General features: G+C 40.7%; 3 protein-coding genes across 3 annotated transcripts in view; 1 reads left to right on the top strand and 2 right to left on the bottom strand.

Moving 5' to 3' along the window:
* Positions 1-1046: 1046 nt before the first annotated feature.
* brk1 (BRICK1 subunit of SCAR/WAVE actin nucleating complex) lies at positions 1047-2310 on the bottom strand. Its single transcript, XM_085777187.1, has 3 exons — positions 2179-2310; positions 1637-1719; positions 1047-1540 (listed from the first exon to the last, which is right to left on the bottom strand). Exons 1-3 carry the CDS (start codon positions 2294-2296, stop codon positions 1514-1516), a joined length of 228 nt encoding a protein of 75 aa, XP_085633313.1. The 5' UTR covers positions 2297-2310; the 3' UTR covers positions 1047-1513.
* Positions 2311-2702: 392 nt separating this feature from the next.
* Positions 2703-4220, bottom strand: gpx1a (glutathione peroxidase 1a). Its single transcript, XM_085777188.1, has 2 exons — positions 3954-4220; positions 2703-3446 (listed from the first exon to the last, which is right to left on the bottom strand). Exons 1-2 carry the CDS (start codon positions 4176-4178, stop codon positions 3096-3098), a joined length of 576 nt encoding a protein of 191 aa, XP_085633314.1. The 5' UTR covers positions 4179-4220; the 3' UTR covers positions 2703-3095.
* Positions 4221-4834: 614 nt separating this feature from the next.
* tex264b (testis expressed 264, ER-phagy receptor b) overlaps positions 4835-15215 on the top strand; it is a 70615-nt gene continuing 60234 nt past the window's right edge. Inside the window, exons 1-2 of the mRNA XM_085777189.1 lie at positions 4835-5294; positions 10782-11003. Coding sequence (XP_085633315.1) covers positions 5040-5294; positions 10782-11003 — 477 coding nt within the window. The 5' untranslated portion in view covers positions 4835-5039. The remainder of the gene's footprint in view (positions 5295-10781; positions 11004-15215) is intronic.

Genomic DNA, 15215 nt, shown 5'->3' on the forward strand with positions numbered 1-15215 from the left:
AAAGAGTTACATTTCGCCCAGAATTTAACTCACAGGCAGAATGTAGTTCAGGTTTCACACTCAATAGTGTTTATGTTGATATTACAGTTGGTGACAGCTGTGTCTTCACCAATGTTTAAAATGAACGCATCGTAAGGTAACTTACTCAGATGCGTAGAACATGGTGAATTGGTTGAAATCAATAGATCCTAGGTTGAAATGCTGCCTGAAAGCCTATTCGGAGGGCAAACAAACAGTCTTTTAAATTTCCGCCATTTTGCAGGACATCGCCTTTTTGGCTTGCCATATTTGCACAATGTTGTCTGCAATCATCCAAGGCTTGAACGTAGCGTATATTAGAAATCAATTGATTATATGTTCACTCGACACCTTTAAATTAAACAGGTTACTGGTGCCGAGTTCCTCCTACTGTTTAACGTAAAGTGGCGACTTTTTTCGGCCAACAAATATATAAAACTATTATAAAAAGTAAAGCATGAATAAATCATATCTTCAAGATCATGATTATATTGTAAGATATTGATCGATCTGAGGGCCTGACTCACTGGTTCTTTAAAAAAAAAAAGTAAATAAGGATTTAAACCTCGTCGTCTATTTGTAATAAGTCTGCTTAGTTTTGTAAGATGAGAAGCACATAAGGACTGCAGGACTTTGAAGATTTCACAGTAGAGATATAATTATTTTACTTCTATATATTCCATATTATTCACACCATGCTAACTGTATCAGTGTAACAGTGTACGAAAATACAATGTGGATACATTTAATATGGTTTTAATATACGGTGTGCTGATAAACCTATTACTATAAAATTAATTCTGAATATACGTTTTATAACTTATTATAGCATTCCACCAATTTCTCTGTGTGCAACCCTGTAACAATTTCTATAATAAAGTAGAACTATTTCACTGTTCACATTTGTCTGTAAACCTCTGCTTTGTTAAGCGCAAAAACGGGCTACTGAATACTGGTTCAGTTTTCTTCTGTCATTATTTCTAATCAGTTAAGTTAAATCTGTCTGTAAGCTACAACATGAAACAAAGTCATAGTTTATCATTTATTACAGTATTTAAATCCTGAAACATCACCAAACAATTCACTGTACAAGCAGGTCCTTAATAAAGATGACAACAGATTTACTTGTTCAACATGGCACACAAGAAAGTTCCCTTTCATAAATCTCTGATGTGGTAATGATACTGTATACAACACAGGTGGTCAATAAATTGTGCTGATACCAGATTCATAATTTAGCTTCACAACATTTTTTGCACATTTTTATTTCGTAAAATTGTTGATGCTTGATTCACTGAAGCCCAAAAAAGGGCCTTATCTTCTATACAAATGCATCATGAGATAAACAAAATAACACAAAATTCAGCCATTTAATATAAAAATGGTCCACATGGCCCCAAAAAGTAGGGTGAAATCCATCACACTGATTCCGAGGATTCTTGGTGGGGGGGATGGGCAGGTCGATCCAGGATGCTATGCATTACAACGATGATTCCTAGGTCAAGGTCTCTCCTTTTGTCACCTGAAATGAGACACACATTCATATCATAGTTATGTTAGTTAGAATAGACAAACAAAAACACCGTCGTGTTATATCATTAGAATATATCCCACTTACTCTCGCCTCAATGTATTCAATCCTCCTCTCCAACGCTGTCAGCTTCTCATTGAGAGTAGCCAAACGGGATCGACACGACATATCTGTTGGAAATAAGTTGCAATCAGTAACAGTTATGCCATTTTAATCTACGTGTTGCAACGTATCCATACTATCAATACGAACTGACAACATCTCTGTTGACAGAAAACATCAGTACGTACGCATTCATAATGATGCAGCGGCTAAAACATTGGCCTCAGCTGTTTCAGTACAGTCGTCTGTCTCTTATAATTCGACATTTGTTACACGGCCAACACTTCTTATCGAGCAAAACACAAGTCTAAGCATACCCTACACCTTACTGTTGAGATAGTTTTACAAGGAAACAATAACAAACCCGCAGCTAACCATAAAGCTAATTGCTAACTGGGAGTGGCCGTTTAAAACATCAACACCAGTGCTAGCCACAGCAGGATGGCTAGCTCGAGCAGCTAGCCGTGAATACAAAACATCCGCATTACTGGTGACCTCATCGGTAAAATTTGTCAATAAAAACTTACCAAATGAGTTAAGGAAGTCGGCGATTTTTTTGATACTGCTCGTAATTACTTCTATGTACTCGCGATTCGCCCAGTCTTGGTGGATCTCTCTCTGCACCGGGTCTTCTTGGCCAGCCATGTTGGACGAGTCGCAGCCCCGGCGTAGCGTTCAGTCGAGGATAGCTCCCTGCGCCCTTACAGGAAGTGTGGCGTAGCTACATGAACCTGTTTGATGCTGTTATTATAACTGAGCTAAGTGTATGTAATGTTACAAACTCATTAAAAAATGAATAATTTATTATTACTATTTAAGTAATGTCTCATCTTAATCGTTGCTAATAAGCCAATCTAAGTCATTGGCTGGGTATCAAACTGCCACCATATTAATGGAAGAAATTGTCAGTGTCAGGCTTTTGGGCCATAGTCTAAATTATAAAATTATTATTTGCATGTAGGAGATGTGAAACTTCATGTCAAACAATTTCTAAAGTCAAACATCTAAAATATAATTCCTGTTGAGTCAGGTTTTAGATTTTGTCAAACACAAAACATATTTCCATATGATTGTTAAGAATTTGTATGCATTGTATAAATATGACAGGAGCACTTTTTTGTGACATTAAATGTTTAATTCTCTCAGTATATTTCTATGACTTGTACACATGGCTGTGTCAGCCTTTTTACATGTTCATCAGAAACTCCCCTCACAAAAAGGTTTTAAGGAGTGTCTTCATTCAGTAAACCTGACTGAACATCCATATGTACTTCATTGGAAGTTTCACAGGCTAGTAGTAGGCCTACTGCAGCTGATTAGCGCAGTGAAAGTGTAAAATGTGATAAAATACCTCAAACAGATGTATGACTACTGATTATTAAATTTGGACAAGCTGCATGTAACTGATAGTATTCCTGCCACTCAGGGTGTGTCGTAACAAACGTTACTTAACTCTCTTGAGTAGCTCTTTAATATCAGCCTCAATATCTTTGGTCAAGAAATGCCTGCTGTAGCGTTTGTAGGGCTCTCCATCAGGACTAACCAGGAACTTCTCAAAATTCCAGGAGACATCGTTCCTGCACACTGGACTCCAAATGATGAACTTTGGATCAGTCATGAGAGCCATGGTATCATCATTGGGAAATGGCAGCTTTTCCTTGAGATGGACAAACAAGGGGTGTGCATCCTTTCCATTCACATCAACCTTTTCAAGGAGCGGGAACTTTGGCTCAAAGCCATCCCCTGGACGGACATACTTGAGAGATCTTAGGATTTCATCATTATTGTCATTCTCCTGTAATGAAAGAGACAGAAAGATAAAGATATTGTTGAGCAGATGGACAGTTTCAAATGATCAATGATCAGGTTTTCATGTAAATGTACAAAATGAGGCCTGTGGTACATTCCTGCAGTGCTTAACATGGAGATGATTGTGTGTTCATCTATGTAACTACATAGGCTACTTCACTATATTTTAGTGAACTTTAGTAACTTTAGTGTTGTCAGCCAGCTGCGTACGTTGACCTACATTCAAATTTTCAAATGCAAATTTTGAAATATCTGGCCAAATAGTGACTTGCTCCAGCTTTGTATAGGTACTATATAAAACATTATTATAATTTTATATGGACCTCTACTATAGTTTAATTTTAGTTTTGATATATTTGAATTCCAAAGTGACTGACAACAGTAACAAAAAGTACAATTTCAAACCCCGACAATGCTCTGTATCCTAATCATTAAATAGCACACTAAATTGTAAAGAAATAAGTAAAACCACCTCTGGATTCACATGACTTACCTGATGACCAAACTGATTGCAGGGTACACCCAGGATAACAAGTCCCTTGTCAGAATAAATTGAGTGGAGCTCGTTCATCTGAGTGTAATCCCTGACTGTTGTTCCTCAAAGAGACGCCACATTCTCAATGAGAACAACTTTCCCCTTCAGTGAAGCGAAGCTGAAGGTTTCTCCAGACAGCAGCTTCGCCGTCAGATCATAAAACTTTTTCGCAGTCTTTGCCATCGTCCTGACTCCCTGGTGTAGCACTAGACGTTTGCACTTTTAGGAAGTCACACAGTATTTATCCAAACGGTGCTGCTGTGTCAACAGGTCCAGCCTTCACTTAATTTAAGGGGCGGGGCATGACTGTATACTGTACACCCTGGTACACCCCCGAGGCCTAAACGTGACCTTGGAATTTCAGTATTTATATTATTTTACAGACTCCTAGTCCAATAATTGACATAAACAAAGAAACCTAAACAAACAATATAGACAGCACACAGTCTGTCCACACACAATTTCATTTTACTTTTTTTTGTGGCCCATTTGGAACTCACATTTAATAATGCAGAACAGTGAGGAAGTAGCCGATCTCTCACATGCAATTAACCTGTGATGATTAATCTTTAGCGTAAAGTTACATTAGACATTTCTCGTCACTTGACTTTGTTACAGGTTTGTTAAGTTACTGGATATAGCCTATGTAAACAGCTTGATAGAAAAGTTGGTTAGGCCCATAGGCCCTATCCATATTTACACACACTTCGCGAGTAGCTATCTGAACTATTTTAAAATCTGAATTATTATAATATATTTAAAAGGAACCTGCCCCCCCCCCCGCGAATTTGCCTTTAACCAGTTTATTTGTAGAATACCACCCCGTTGGTCGGCAGTAATGGTACCTTCCAGGAAGTCCTGAGCAGCGTGTAATCTTTGGCGCTTTGTCGTTCGGGGGAAATAAATCTAAATTGAGTCAAGTATCACACAGTTGTGTTCCCGCCGAAATACAACAAAACGGTGTCTTATAAACAACGGTACCGTGTGTTTTCCGCCCAGCTGCCGGCTGAATAACGGTACCTGCTCCTCCTGTTAGCAGCTACCATGACAGACTGGCTCTGTCTCTGTGTCCTCAGCCTGTTGTTCAGTCTTCTGTCAGTAGCCGCTTACATCTTCTACTCGTCGGGACTCCTCACAGACATTATCGTGCTCACCGGCTCTCCTCCCATTAAGAAAATTACTTTCGTATATAAATTTCAAGAGGGACCGTACAAAAACTGTGGACAACTTTTCAAGGAGTCTCAGAGTATTGGACCAACGCTGTCATGCATCGGAGTATTTTACGACGATCCCAAAAAGGTAAACATCCATCACACCGCACTCTTAATATAGTACAGTCTGTTTCAAGCGTGTTTCCACACACTTTGAGCAATAATTTCACATAAAAATCTAACAGAATAGCCTACACAAGGAAACGCAGTTCACCGCTAGATGGCCACAGCGCCATTCTCTGAAAGATGTATCCCGGTTCTCAGCAGGAGATTTACATGTGATGGTCAGTTTAATGGCTTTTCATGTTGACATGTTGACATCCAGCAGTTCTCAGCTTTAAGAATACTGACTACATAAAACCAAAGCATGTTGAATCATTCAAAGTTGTTTCCCCAGTAATAACACGAATCACAATGAATATGAACTTGTTTGAAGTAGTAGGCTTATGGGATTTCATTTTATGGCATGGATTTTTAATTTTCTATTGCATTATTGAAATTAATCCCCATTTGTCTACTTTTATGGTTTACATGTTGTCTGTTGTGTTAAACTAGGCTACTAGGATAACAACCTAAGGTTTTGCAATAGCATCCTTGTATGCTAATGAGCAATTATCTAGTCTCAGTTGGATTGCACACCAGCCTTGTGACTGTTAGTTATAGTGTAATTTGAATGATCAATGATTAAAGTTTCCAAGCTGTTTATTGCATTCACCCTCTGACTATAACTTAGTCATTTTAATGCATTTAAATGAAGAATTACAAAAAATAATGCTAATTGTGAAATAAAAATCAACCGCAGGAGTGGAAATAATGATGAAACCTAAGTTTTGATATTATCTCACAACGTAAAATGCATGAAGATCAACGGTCAAAACTGAGACGCTCCCAGCATTTCAACTGTTGTGGTCCTCGGCCACTGGGGCTAGAAACACAATTGGTGGGTTGGCTGTCTTCTTGAGATGTTTTCCCACACTATCAACTGTTCTCTGTGTCATCCATCATCCATCCAAACCTGAGTGTCTATAAGCAGCAGGAAATAGAATCTGCTGGATATGTTTTCCTGATACCTAATCCTGCTCAGTGGGGTCTCAAAATATCATGTGGTGCTAGTTCTCACATTTTAAAGTGAGTCTAGCATGAGTTCATTTTCAAAAGGCTTTGACCAAACAGACCAAGAAGTAACGGAACACAGAATGGTTAAGCAGTTTGGAGGTTCGTGTATCTAGAGGGAAAACGGAGAGTGTAGATGGTTTTTAATGGAAACTGAGAGATGGGGCCCATATCAAACTAGATACCATCTAATTATTGTAATATCAATCTGAACAGTATTTTTGTGCCATATTGTTATATGCTTAGAAATAGAGCAATCTTTTGTGTGGAGAGGCTAAAAAGAAATTTAGCACTCTACCATAATCTGAACAAATTAGTATAATCAGTACATCTAGTTTAGATAATAATGACATTAGCTTTAATGAGAAGTGAAATGATCACTTCCCTTATACTATTATTAAACTGTGGAACTCTCAATAGTCAGAGCCAAACTTCATATCAATATTGAGTTAACCATAGTATGATATTACCTCTGTCAGCTTGACTTATCTGTAATATTTACAGTAACGCTCTCTGCAGACTAGAGAATTGGCTTTCAACGGTATTGACTTAAGTGGTGCTGCTTGAACCTGCCATAGCCTGATCCACCACAACCTGATGGAGTATAACCAGAGTTCAGCGACAGACCCATCCCAGCTTTGCTTCAGAACCCCCTTTGTTATGCTCATCCTCTTTTTCCCAAGCCAGCAATTAGTCTAGCTGTGGGTCCTCGTTCCTCCGCACAGTCACAGCCAAGTCCTGATCTAAGTTAAAATAATTGGTGTAATGATCTCAGCTCATTAGCGTCCGAGCCTCAGGATGCCATTCAGTCCCCGCATCAGGAGCCCCAGACTGCTCTCGGGTAGATGGGAGGACTGGTATTTGGTGGATAAATAGTGGGACACACTGTCCATTGATATTTGCAAAGAGAAGGATTTTCAGAAGAGGAGAAGTGTCAGCGGTGCGGAGGCTGGAGTCACCCTCTGTTCTCGCTTTTCTCACTTTTACCTCCTTTAATCACTTCCTCTGGAGAAACAAAAGACCTCAACGAGGACTCGAGTCGGTCCTCAGATGGTTGCCATGGAGACATGGCAGCGGCAGCTCTGTCTGTTCCTTCAAACGGCCAACACCAAATTTCTGAGCTCCACTCACTGAGCCCTCCATCAGCCTTCTCACAGTTTCAGAGCCATTTGTGTGTGTGTGTGTGTGTGTGTGGGGGGGGGGGGGGGGTTGTGTTTCTGACCTGGTGTGCCCACTTCACCTTCATCATCCAGCTCCCTTCTTCTCCATCACCCCCCCCCCCCCCCCTCTGCATCCAGCAAACATCAGAGGGAGGTGTAAAATGGGCAGATCATGTGCTATTCTGTCAAACTCCATCTTCCAAGTAGGCAACCGGGGGGTCAGGGGGTGTGTGGCCCCTGGAGACATGAGGGGTTGTCTAAATAAAAAAAAAGCCCAGATGACAAGTGGAGTAGCTGCAATGACACATGTGTCTGATGATCTTCAGGGAGGGCACGGCAGCTGTATGGGGGAGGGACCAGTCAGGAGATATTGTGTATGTCTTTTGAATCTCCGTCTTTGTAGAAAATGATGAAATAGTAGCCTATAAAGTTCCTTTTTCAGAAAGTCACGGAAGAACATTTTAAAATTTGTAGCTGCCTCACAGAGTGTGGTCTGCGTGCGGGTGAGGGGGGGGGTAAAACACTTAACATGCAGCTGAAGGTAGCTTGTCTTTCGTGTTGCGTTGCAGATCAGATGATCGGCTACAGAGACGAGAAGAAGGGATCCCCTCCGATTGAATATCTGAGCCGTTTGCTTCAGATGAGCTGTCGGCCCATTGAAGAAAACATAAAAAAGACAGCACTCTTGTGCCTTGATGAGTGCAGAGAGAGTGCAAAACAAAACAAAACAAAAACACTGTGTGGACAGAGGCTTGGTGCTTTTGGCGCTGGCTCTTTGTTCTGGACTCCCCGCTTGGAGTCCTGTGATGATTAATAAATCCACTCGGCTCAGACTTCCCACTGCGAACCCCCACAAACATCCAAAGTGTTGGAAATATCCTCATGTGTAAAGTTTCTCAGATGCACTTGCAGTAAAGCTCAAGATCAGACGAGCCGTAAACTAGACATTTAGAATCCATCTGGTTTGTTTTGAGCCGAGTGTTTGATGTTGACCATCCTCTTCCTTTAACTGTAGTGACAAACACTGTTAGCGATGATGGGGGATGTGATCTGTCTTTCCTTTTCTGAGTCCTTATTAAACCCTTCATGCCACCAGTGTATTTTAGAACAATGCTCACTAGGGTCTTGGTGCGGTTTAACTCTCATCTCTGAAATATCACAGCCACAAATAGCAGATCTTGATAATGCATGTGTGCTGGCCATGCTTGACACCAGAGCTGACACAAGAAGGGAGAAAAGCAATTTACTTGTTGATATCTTTTTTCTTCTCCTTTTTTTGGACCTTAGCAGAAGCTGCTTCCAGATAATTGTTGGCATTTGTTGCTGTTGCAAATATTTGATCACTTCCTGATTAGTGGCTGATTACTCTTATCTTGCTCAATGAATTGGGTAAGTGATTCACGGTCATGGCTGTACCCTGAGGGTGAGTCCGTTAAATGGTCACAGGGTCAGATGACGATAGTGATCGCTCCATATAATCTGATAATCAGAATTCATCATGACTCTACCAGCCTCTAATTATGTAGATTAGAATAGTATAGAGTAGTAGTAGAATAGTAATAGAATTATAACATATAACATCATGACCATCTGCCTATTGTATTGCTTATATTCTTACAGTATATTGAATTTCCCTTTGAGGCTTAAAGGGATAGTTCCCCCAAAATTCAAATTTCACTCATTATCTACTCACCCTCATGTCGAGCTGTGAGAATTTTCAGAGTCCTCCGTGCCTTCTCTGAGTTGCGGGGGGGTCCGTGCAGCAGTATTTGTCCATACAATGGTTGTCAATGGATACCAACTTTCTTCGTCCAAAAAGACACACCAAAAAACATGCAAATACCTCCATACTGCTCGTCTGTAATGTCCCTCTTGTATTGAAGCCCAAACATGAGAAGTTGTTCCGCCGGTCAGTGCAAATCACACGAGATTTGCACGGACACAGGAAGAGCAGTGAACCGAGACACTGGGAGCTTCCGCTACAAACAAGCTTAAAATATAGACTTATTTAATTTTTTTCAGAACAATTTCTCATGTCGGGGCTTCAATACAAGAGGGACATTACAGATGAGCAGTATGGATGTATTTGGATGTTTTTTGTGTGTCTTTTTGGATGAAGAAAGTTGGTATCCATTCACAACCATTATATGGACCCCCCCGTAACTCCAAGAAGGAACGGAGGACTCTGAAAATTCTCACAGCTCTTAGTCGACAATGAGGGTGAGTAGATAATGAGTGACATTTTAATTTTGGGTGAACTATCCCTTTAATACAATATATCTTATCTTATCTTATCTTCATATTATAATAATACTGGGAACAGGATCATTTGTCGTTCATGTGCTGGTATCAAACAAGGCTTAAGATCATAAATTAATGAGGATTGCACACATCTTCTGAGGATGTATGCGTTTGAAAAAAAAAAAAAAAAATCTTAGTCTGCAGAGCTTGGTGAACACCACAACTGTATCCATCACTGACTTTACGTGTTGAGGAACAGAGGAGAAAATTGGCAATTCTCAGACACACTGGCTGTGCTTGAAGCGTAGCATTGATAGGTTTATGAACAAATTGGACCATTCCAGCTTATTTATTCCACGAGCCTTCAGTGGTGCACTGCTCAGCACAGTGGGGAGAAAGTCAGAGATGTCCCAGTAGCATTCATTTGTAAAACATGTCTCCTTTTTCTTATTTTTTAATGGGCACCAGGGTGCTCAGAATGGAAGAAGGAGCAATAATTGCTGCGCTGCCAAATGCTCCAATTAGACCTCCTATTAATGAGCATATCTCCTCTTTAACTTTGGAGCCTAGCTGACATCACAGAAGACATCCTTTTTTCAGCTAACGCCTCATTGTTTTTCTTCTAATGTGTAGCAGCTACAGTATATCCCCTACTTGTGAAATTGTGTTACATAGCCTTATTTTTATGGCTCATCATCAGTCTTTAGAAACTAAAATGTAAACCTTTAAAACGTGTAAATGTTGATGGCAGGTGGCTGAATGATTGATCGAGTAAAGATGGTTTTCTCCAGTCATCATCCATCTCTGAAACACAAGTAAACATTGAGGATTATATATTGGAAACAGACAGATAACTTTTTTTTTTGTGCTCGATAGCATTAATCTGCCAGTGCTGTTGTTGTCATATTGGAGGCTCTGTGTGACATTTGAAATCACTGTAATGGGTGAAGGAAAAAAAAGGAAAAGGTTAAATGCTGGTAAGATTAGAATGTGGGCATGTTTTCTATCTGATAAATCTCTCAGTCTGTCTTGTTTACCAGTTCTAACTTTTGTTCTTGCAGGTGCCTGGACCGCAGTGCCGCTACGCTGTCGGCAGTATTCTGAGCGAGGGGGAAAACCAGGTCGATGAGGAGTTTCTGAAACTCTATGAAACATCTGGCTTTAATGTCTTTTCCTTTCCCGAAGTCACACACGTGGTCACTACCTCGTTCCCCCACAGGACGCTCTTCTCTATTCTCATGAGAATGAACAGAGTCTACCCACGGCTGGAGCTCTACATCAAGGTATTATGAATTTACAATCTTTTCTGCAAAACCACTTTCAATCATATTTCTATATCACCATCAATACTAATGATTTGTGAAATTTTAAAGGGAAAGTTCACCCAAAATTAAAATTTCACTCATTATCTACTCACCCTCATGTCGACTAAGAGCTGTGAGAATTTTCAGAGTCCTCCGTTCCTTCTCTGAGTTACGGGGGGGGGTCCGCGCAGCAGTATTTGTCCATGTAATGGTTGTCAATGGATACCAACTTTCTTCGTCCAAAAAGACACACCAAAAAACATGCAAATACCTCCATACTGCTCGTCTGTAATGTCCCTCTTGTATTGAAGCCCCGACATGAGAAATTGTTATGCCGGTCAGTGCAAATCACGCGAGATTTGCACGGACACAGGAAGAGCAATGAACTGAGACACTGCAAGCTTCTGCTACAAACAAGCTTAAAATATAGACTTATTTAATTTTTTTCAGAACAATTTCTCATGTTGGGGCTTCAATACAAGAGGGACATTACAGACGAGCAGTATGGAGGTATTTGGATGTTTTTTGGTGTGTCCTTTTCGACGAAGAAAGTTGGTATCCATTGACAACCATTATATGGACAAATACTGCTGCGCGGACCCCCCCCGTAACTCAGAGAAGGCACGGAGGACTCTGAAAATTCTCACAGCTTTTAGTTGACATGAGGGTGAGTAGATAATGAGTGAAATTTGAATTTTGGGTGAACTATCTCTTTAAGTTTTTACTTGGACTATGTCATAACTGGTTGACTATATCCCGTGCATCTCAATAAATGAGAATATCATGGAAAAGTTCATTTATTTCAGTAGTTTAATTAAAAAAGTGAAACTCATATATAGATTCATTTCACACAGACAAACTTTCGGTCTTTGAATTGTAATGATTATGGCTTACATTTAATGAAAACCCAATATTTAGTGTCTCAAAATATTAGAACATAGTGAAAAGGTCACACTGGAATCAGCTGACTAAATCCAGACACCCGCATAGATTTCCTGAGCCTTTAAATGGTCTCTTAGGCCTTGTTCACACTGCCACTCCAAATCAGGGGCCGTATTCACAAAGAATCTTAAGGTTAAAAGTAGCTCCTAAGGGCCGAATTTAGGAGCAACTCCTAAAAAAAGTGGGCGTGTCAGTCTTAAATTTAGGACTCCTAGTTTTTTAAAATAAGAGTAATTCACAAAGTATTTTATGCCTAAAAGTAGCTCCTAAGTCTGGGAGAGCTTAAAAGTCCTCGTGAGGACTCCTAACTCAGTAAGACCTATTCACAAAGAATCGCAAATGGCTGCAGCCAGGCAAATGTATGGAGGACTGCGAATTGCTGCAGAGGGGGAAGCTGGAGCACCTGCCCCTTTGCTCGTTGATGCCCAAAGTGTCTTTTTGTCGGTGTTTATTTTTTATTTTTTTGTCATCACCAACATTTTCGCTATAAAACGGGAGGAGTGACGGTGACGAACTGTCCAATATAGGCGTCACAACGGTCGGACCGAGGTAACTGCGACTGCTGCGATGCAGTCGTGCTGATGTGAGCCAAAAATATTTTTAAAAGGTTGGTGGGTGCGCTAAACACATGTTAGTAGTAATAGCTCACGTGATAAGGCTGCTCCCCCAATAAACTAAACTTATTGTCAGTGTGGGTTCAAATCCTGCTATAGGCCACAAATGTGGGTAATGCATTTTCTTTTCTCATCATTATTATGATCACCATATAATATTAGGGCTGTCAACGAATGTAAAAATTAATATTAAAATGTGGGAAGAAAAAAAACAGCGGCTGCTTTGCGAGTGGACGCACTGACCCTCATAGAGTTGCATTTGCACAGCGTCAAACTGCAGAAAGTGAGACGCGACAAAAACTGTAGCAGAAAGATGCAGATGGCAGAGAGAAAGTCAGAAAGTTCAGAGCCCAACCTGGCAGCAGAGAGAGTGGTTTGGACTCGAAGCAATCTGAAAAGCCCAGTCGGACCTGACGGCAAAAAAAAAAAAAAAAAAAAGTGTAGCGGAGCGGCGGCGGCGAGGAGGAGGAGGAGGAGGAGGGAGGGTGGCGCCGCCGGCACTCAACAACCAATCACCGTGTTGAGCGCCTCGAATTCGTGCACGAGAATTGACGTAATCCATAGCAACGGGGCGTCACCAGGGGCGTCACTCTTAGTTTGCTCTTAGTGATTGATCCTTAGTAAGAGTAGGTCTCAGCTGCTTTGTGAATAGCTTTTAAGAAAAAACTCCTACGTAAAAACTTTTAGTGCGAGTTAGGAGCACTCCTAGCGGTAAGATAAAAGGCTTTGTGAATACGGCCCCAGATTTTTAGCATATCCAGATTGTATCTAGTTTAAGTTTTTGACAGCCAAACACCACATGAGATCCGATTTTTTAAACCCCAAACCCCATGCGGAGGTGGTTTCAAATGCAATTCTCATCAGATTTGTACAGATCCGTTCCAATGTGAACGGCTCAGTTGCTCAAATAGCATCTCAAAGTGTCTCCTGCATCACTCACAGCGCGACATGAACCCAACAACAACAACAACAACGTAGTGCCAAAGAGACAGACGTTAATGCAAGGCGCATTAAATCATGCGGAATGTCTGATCTGGCATCCAGAAATGTAAGTGCCACACAGTCCATCAACAAACCTCGTCACCGCACGATTCCACCAGCCTGCCTGCACCAGTCCACCCGCTCCACTGTCATTCCAGCGGTGATGGCAGCACACCTCAGCAGGCCCTCGGTTGCTGGCGCTTCTTTGTAATTAGCAGACTATTTATGCTGCAGCTCCACATGATGAATTGAGACAGAAACAAGCACAGTTCACTGTCGTCTGTTTTTTTTTTTTTTTTTTTTTCTGGGAATAGCCTGTTATCATGGTGGATAAGACAAAAGATGCAATATGGACACACGCTGATTGGATCTGACCACTTGCAATATGTAATGTAATGTAATCAGTGAGTAAGATCAGATTCTGATCAGATGATTCCTGTGAAGATATTGTGTTTCAGATTCCTGCGTCGGAAGCCAATCAGCCGGCAACCGTAACACAAATCGTCTCTGAACAGAGAACCCGAATCTTTACTCATTTAATGTCTCCACAATGGAGTTTAACTGGGAGTCAATTGAATGCTTAAAGGGATAGTTCAACATTTTGGCAAATTGGCCCATTGCCATAGTCCCTATAGTCATAGCAGTAGGTTTGTTACCTTGTCGGTGCAAGCTATTTTTAGAACGGCGGAGCAGAGCCGCGAGCTGTTCAGAGCTACGCTACTGAGGCTAATGGGATTTCTTCAAACTCATCAAATACAATCCAACAACTCCAAAACACTCTGGTGGACAACATGAATTTACCTCGAACAACTCTCTCTCGTAACGTTCCATTATTATCTCATAGCGTGGTGAATGTGCAACTTGTCCACAAGAGCGTTTTGGAGTTGTTGGATTGTGTATTTGATAAGTTTGATGAGGGAAACCAAGAAATCCCATTAGCCTCCGTAGTGTAGCTCTGAACAGCTCACGGCTCTGCTCCACCATTCTAAGAACATCTTACACCGACAACTGGAAGTAACGAACCTACTGCTGTGACTATAGGGATTATGGCAATGGGCCTATTTGCCAAAATATTGAACTATCCCATTAAATTCAGAGAAAATAAATAAGAGATGTGTCCATCCATAAATGTCCCAGTTTTACAAAATGTAAAAAATAATCACATTTTGAAGGATATCGTCAGTTACATGACACATGACATTGTTATTCTCATTTATTGAGATGCACCTGTACAAGTAGATCATTTAATGGCAGCATACATATGCATGTACACTATGCACTGACAGATGTTTTCTATGCCTGCTTGTGTGGGTTCAGGTATGAACTTAATCCCTAAGTAAACCAAATGTCAGGGTAAAGAGAGAGTGCACTAACCACTCTGCATTACTGTGAAGCAAACAACAACCAGCATCTTAAGCCCATCACATAGATGTCCCATGGGCCTCAGCTTTCCCACACAGTGTCTTAGCCGCACACTGAGTCAGCACACAGAGCACCGTTAGAACATCTTCTGTGAACTTTCACTGTTTCTGTTTGGACTCAGATCCTGAGCATTTGTAAAAAAAAAAAAACTCAAACACTATTTCCAGTTATTTCCTCTTGGAAATGAAAGCAGGTGGTGTAAATAACTATTGCGAGCCGCTTGTATGCTTAT

This window comes from Trachurus japonicus, chromosome 5 (genome assembly GCF_045865225.1).
Source record: "Trachurus japonicus isolate A0001 chromosome 5, Traja_1.0".
NCBI classification, from domain to species: Eukaryota; Metazoa; Chordata; class Actinopteri; order Carangiformes; family Carangidae; genus Trachurus; species Trachurus japonicus.

Excerpts from the sequence above, each read along its gene's own strand:
- brk1 (XM_085777187.1), bottom strand. The coding sequence starts at position 2,296 with ATGGCTGGCCAAGAAGACCCGGTGCAGAGAGAGATCCACCAAGACTGG. Across the intron at positions 1,720-2,178 it reads CGACTTCCTTAACTCATTTG|ATATGTCGTGTCGATCCCGT; the intron begins GTAAGTTTTTAT and ends TATTTCCAACAG. Across the intron at positions 1,541-1,636 it reads TTGAATACATTGAGGCGAGA|GTGACAAAAGGAGAGACCTT; the intron begins GTAAGTGGGATA and ends GTCTCATTTCAG.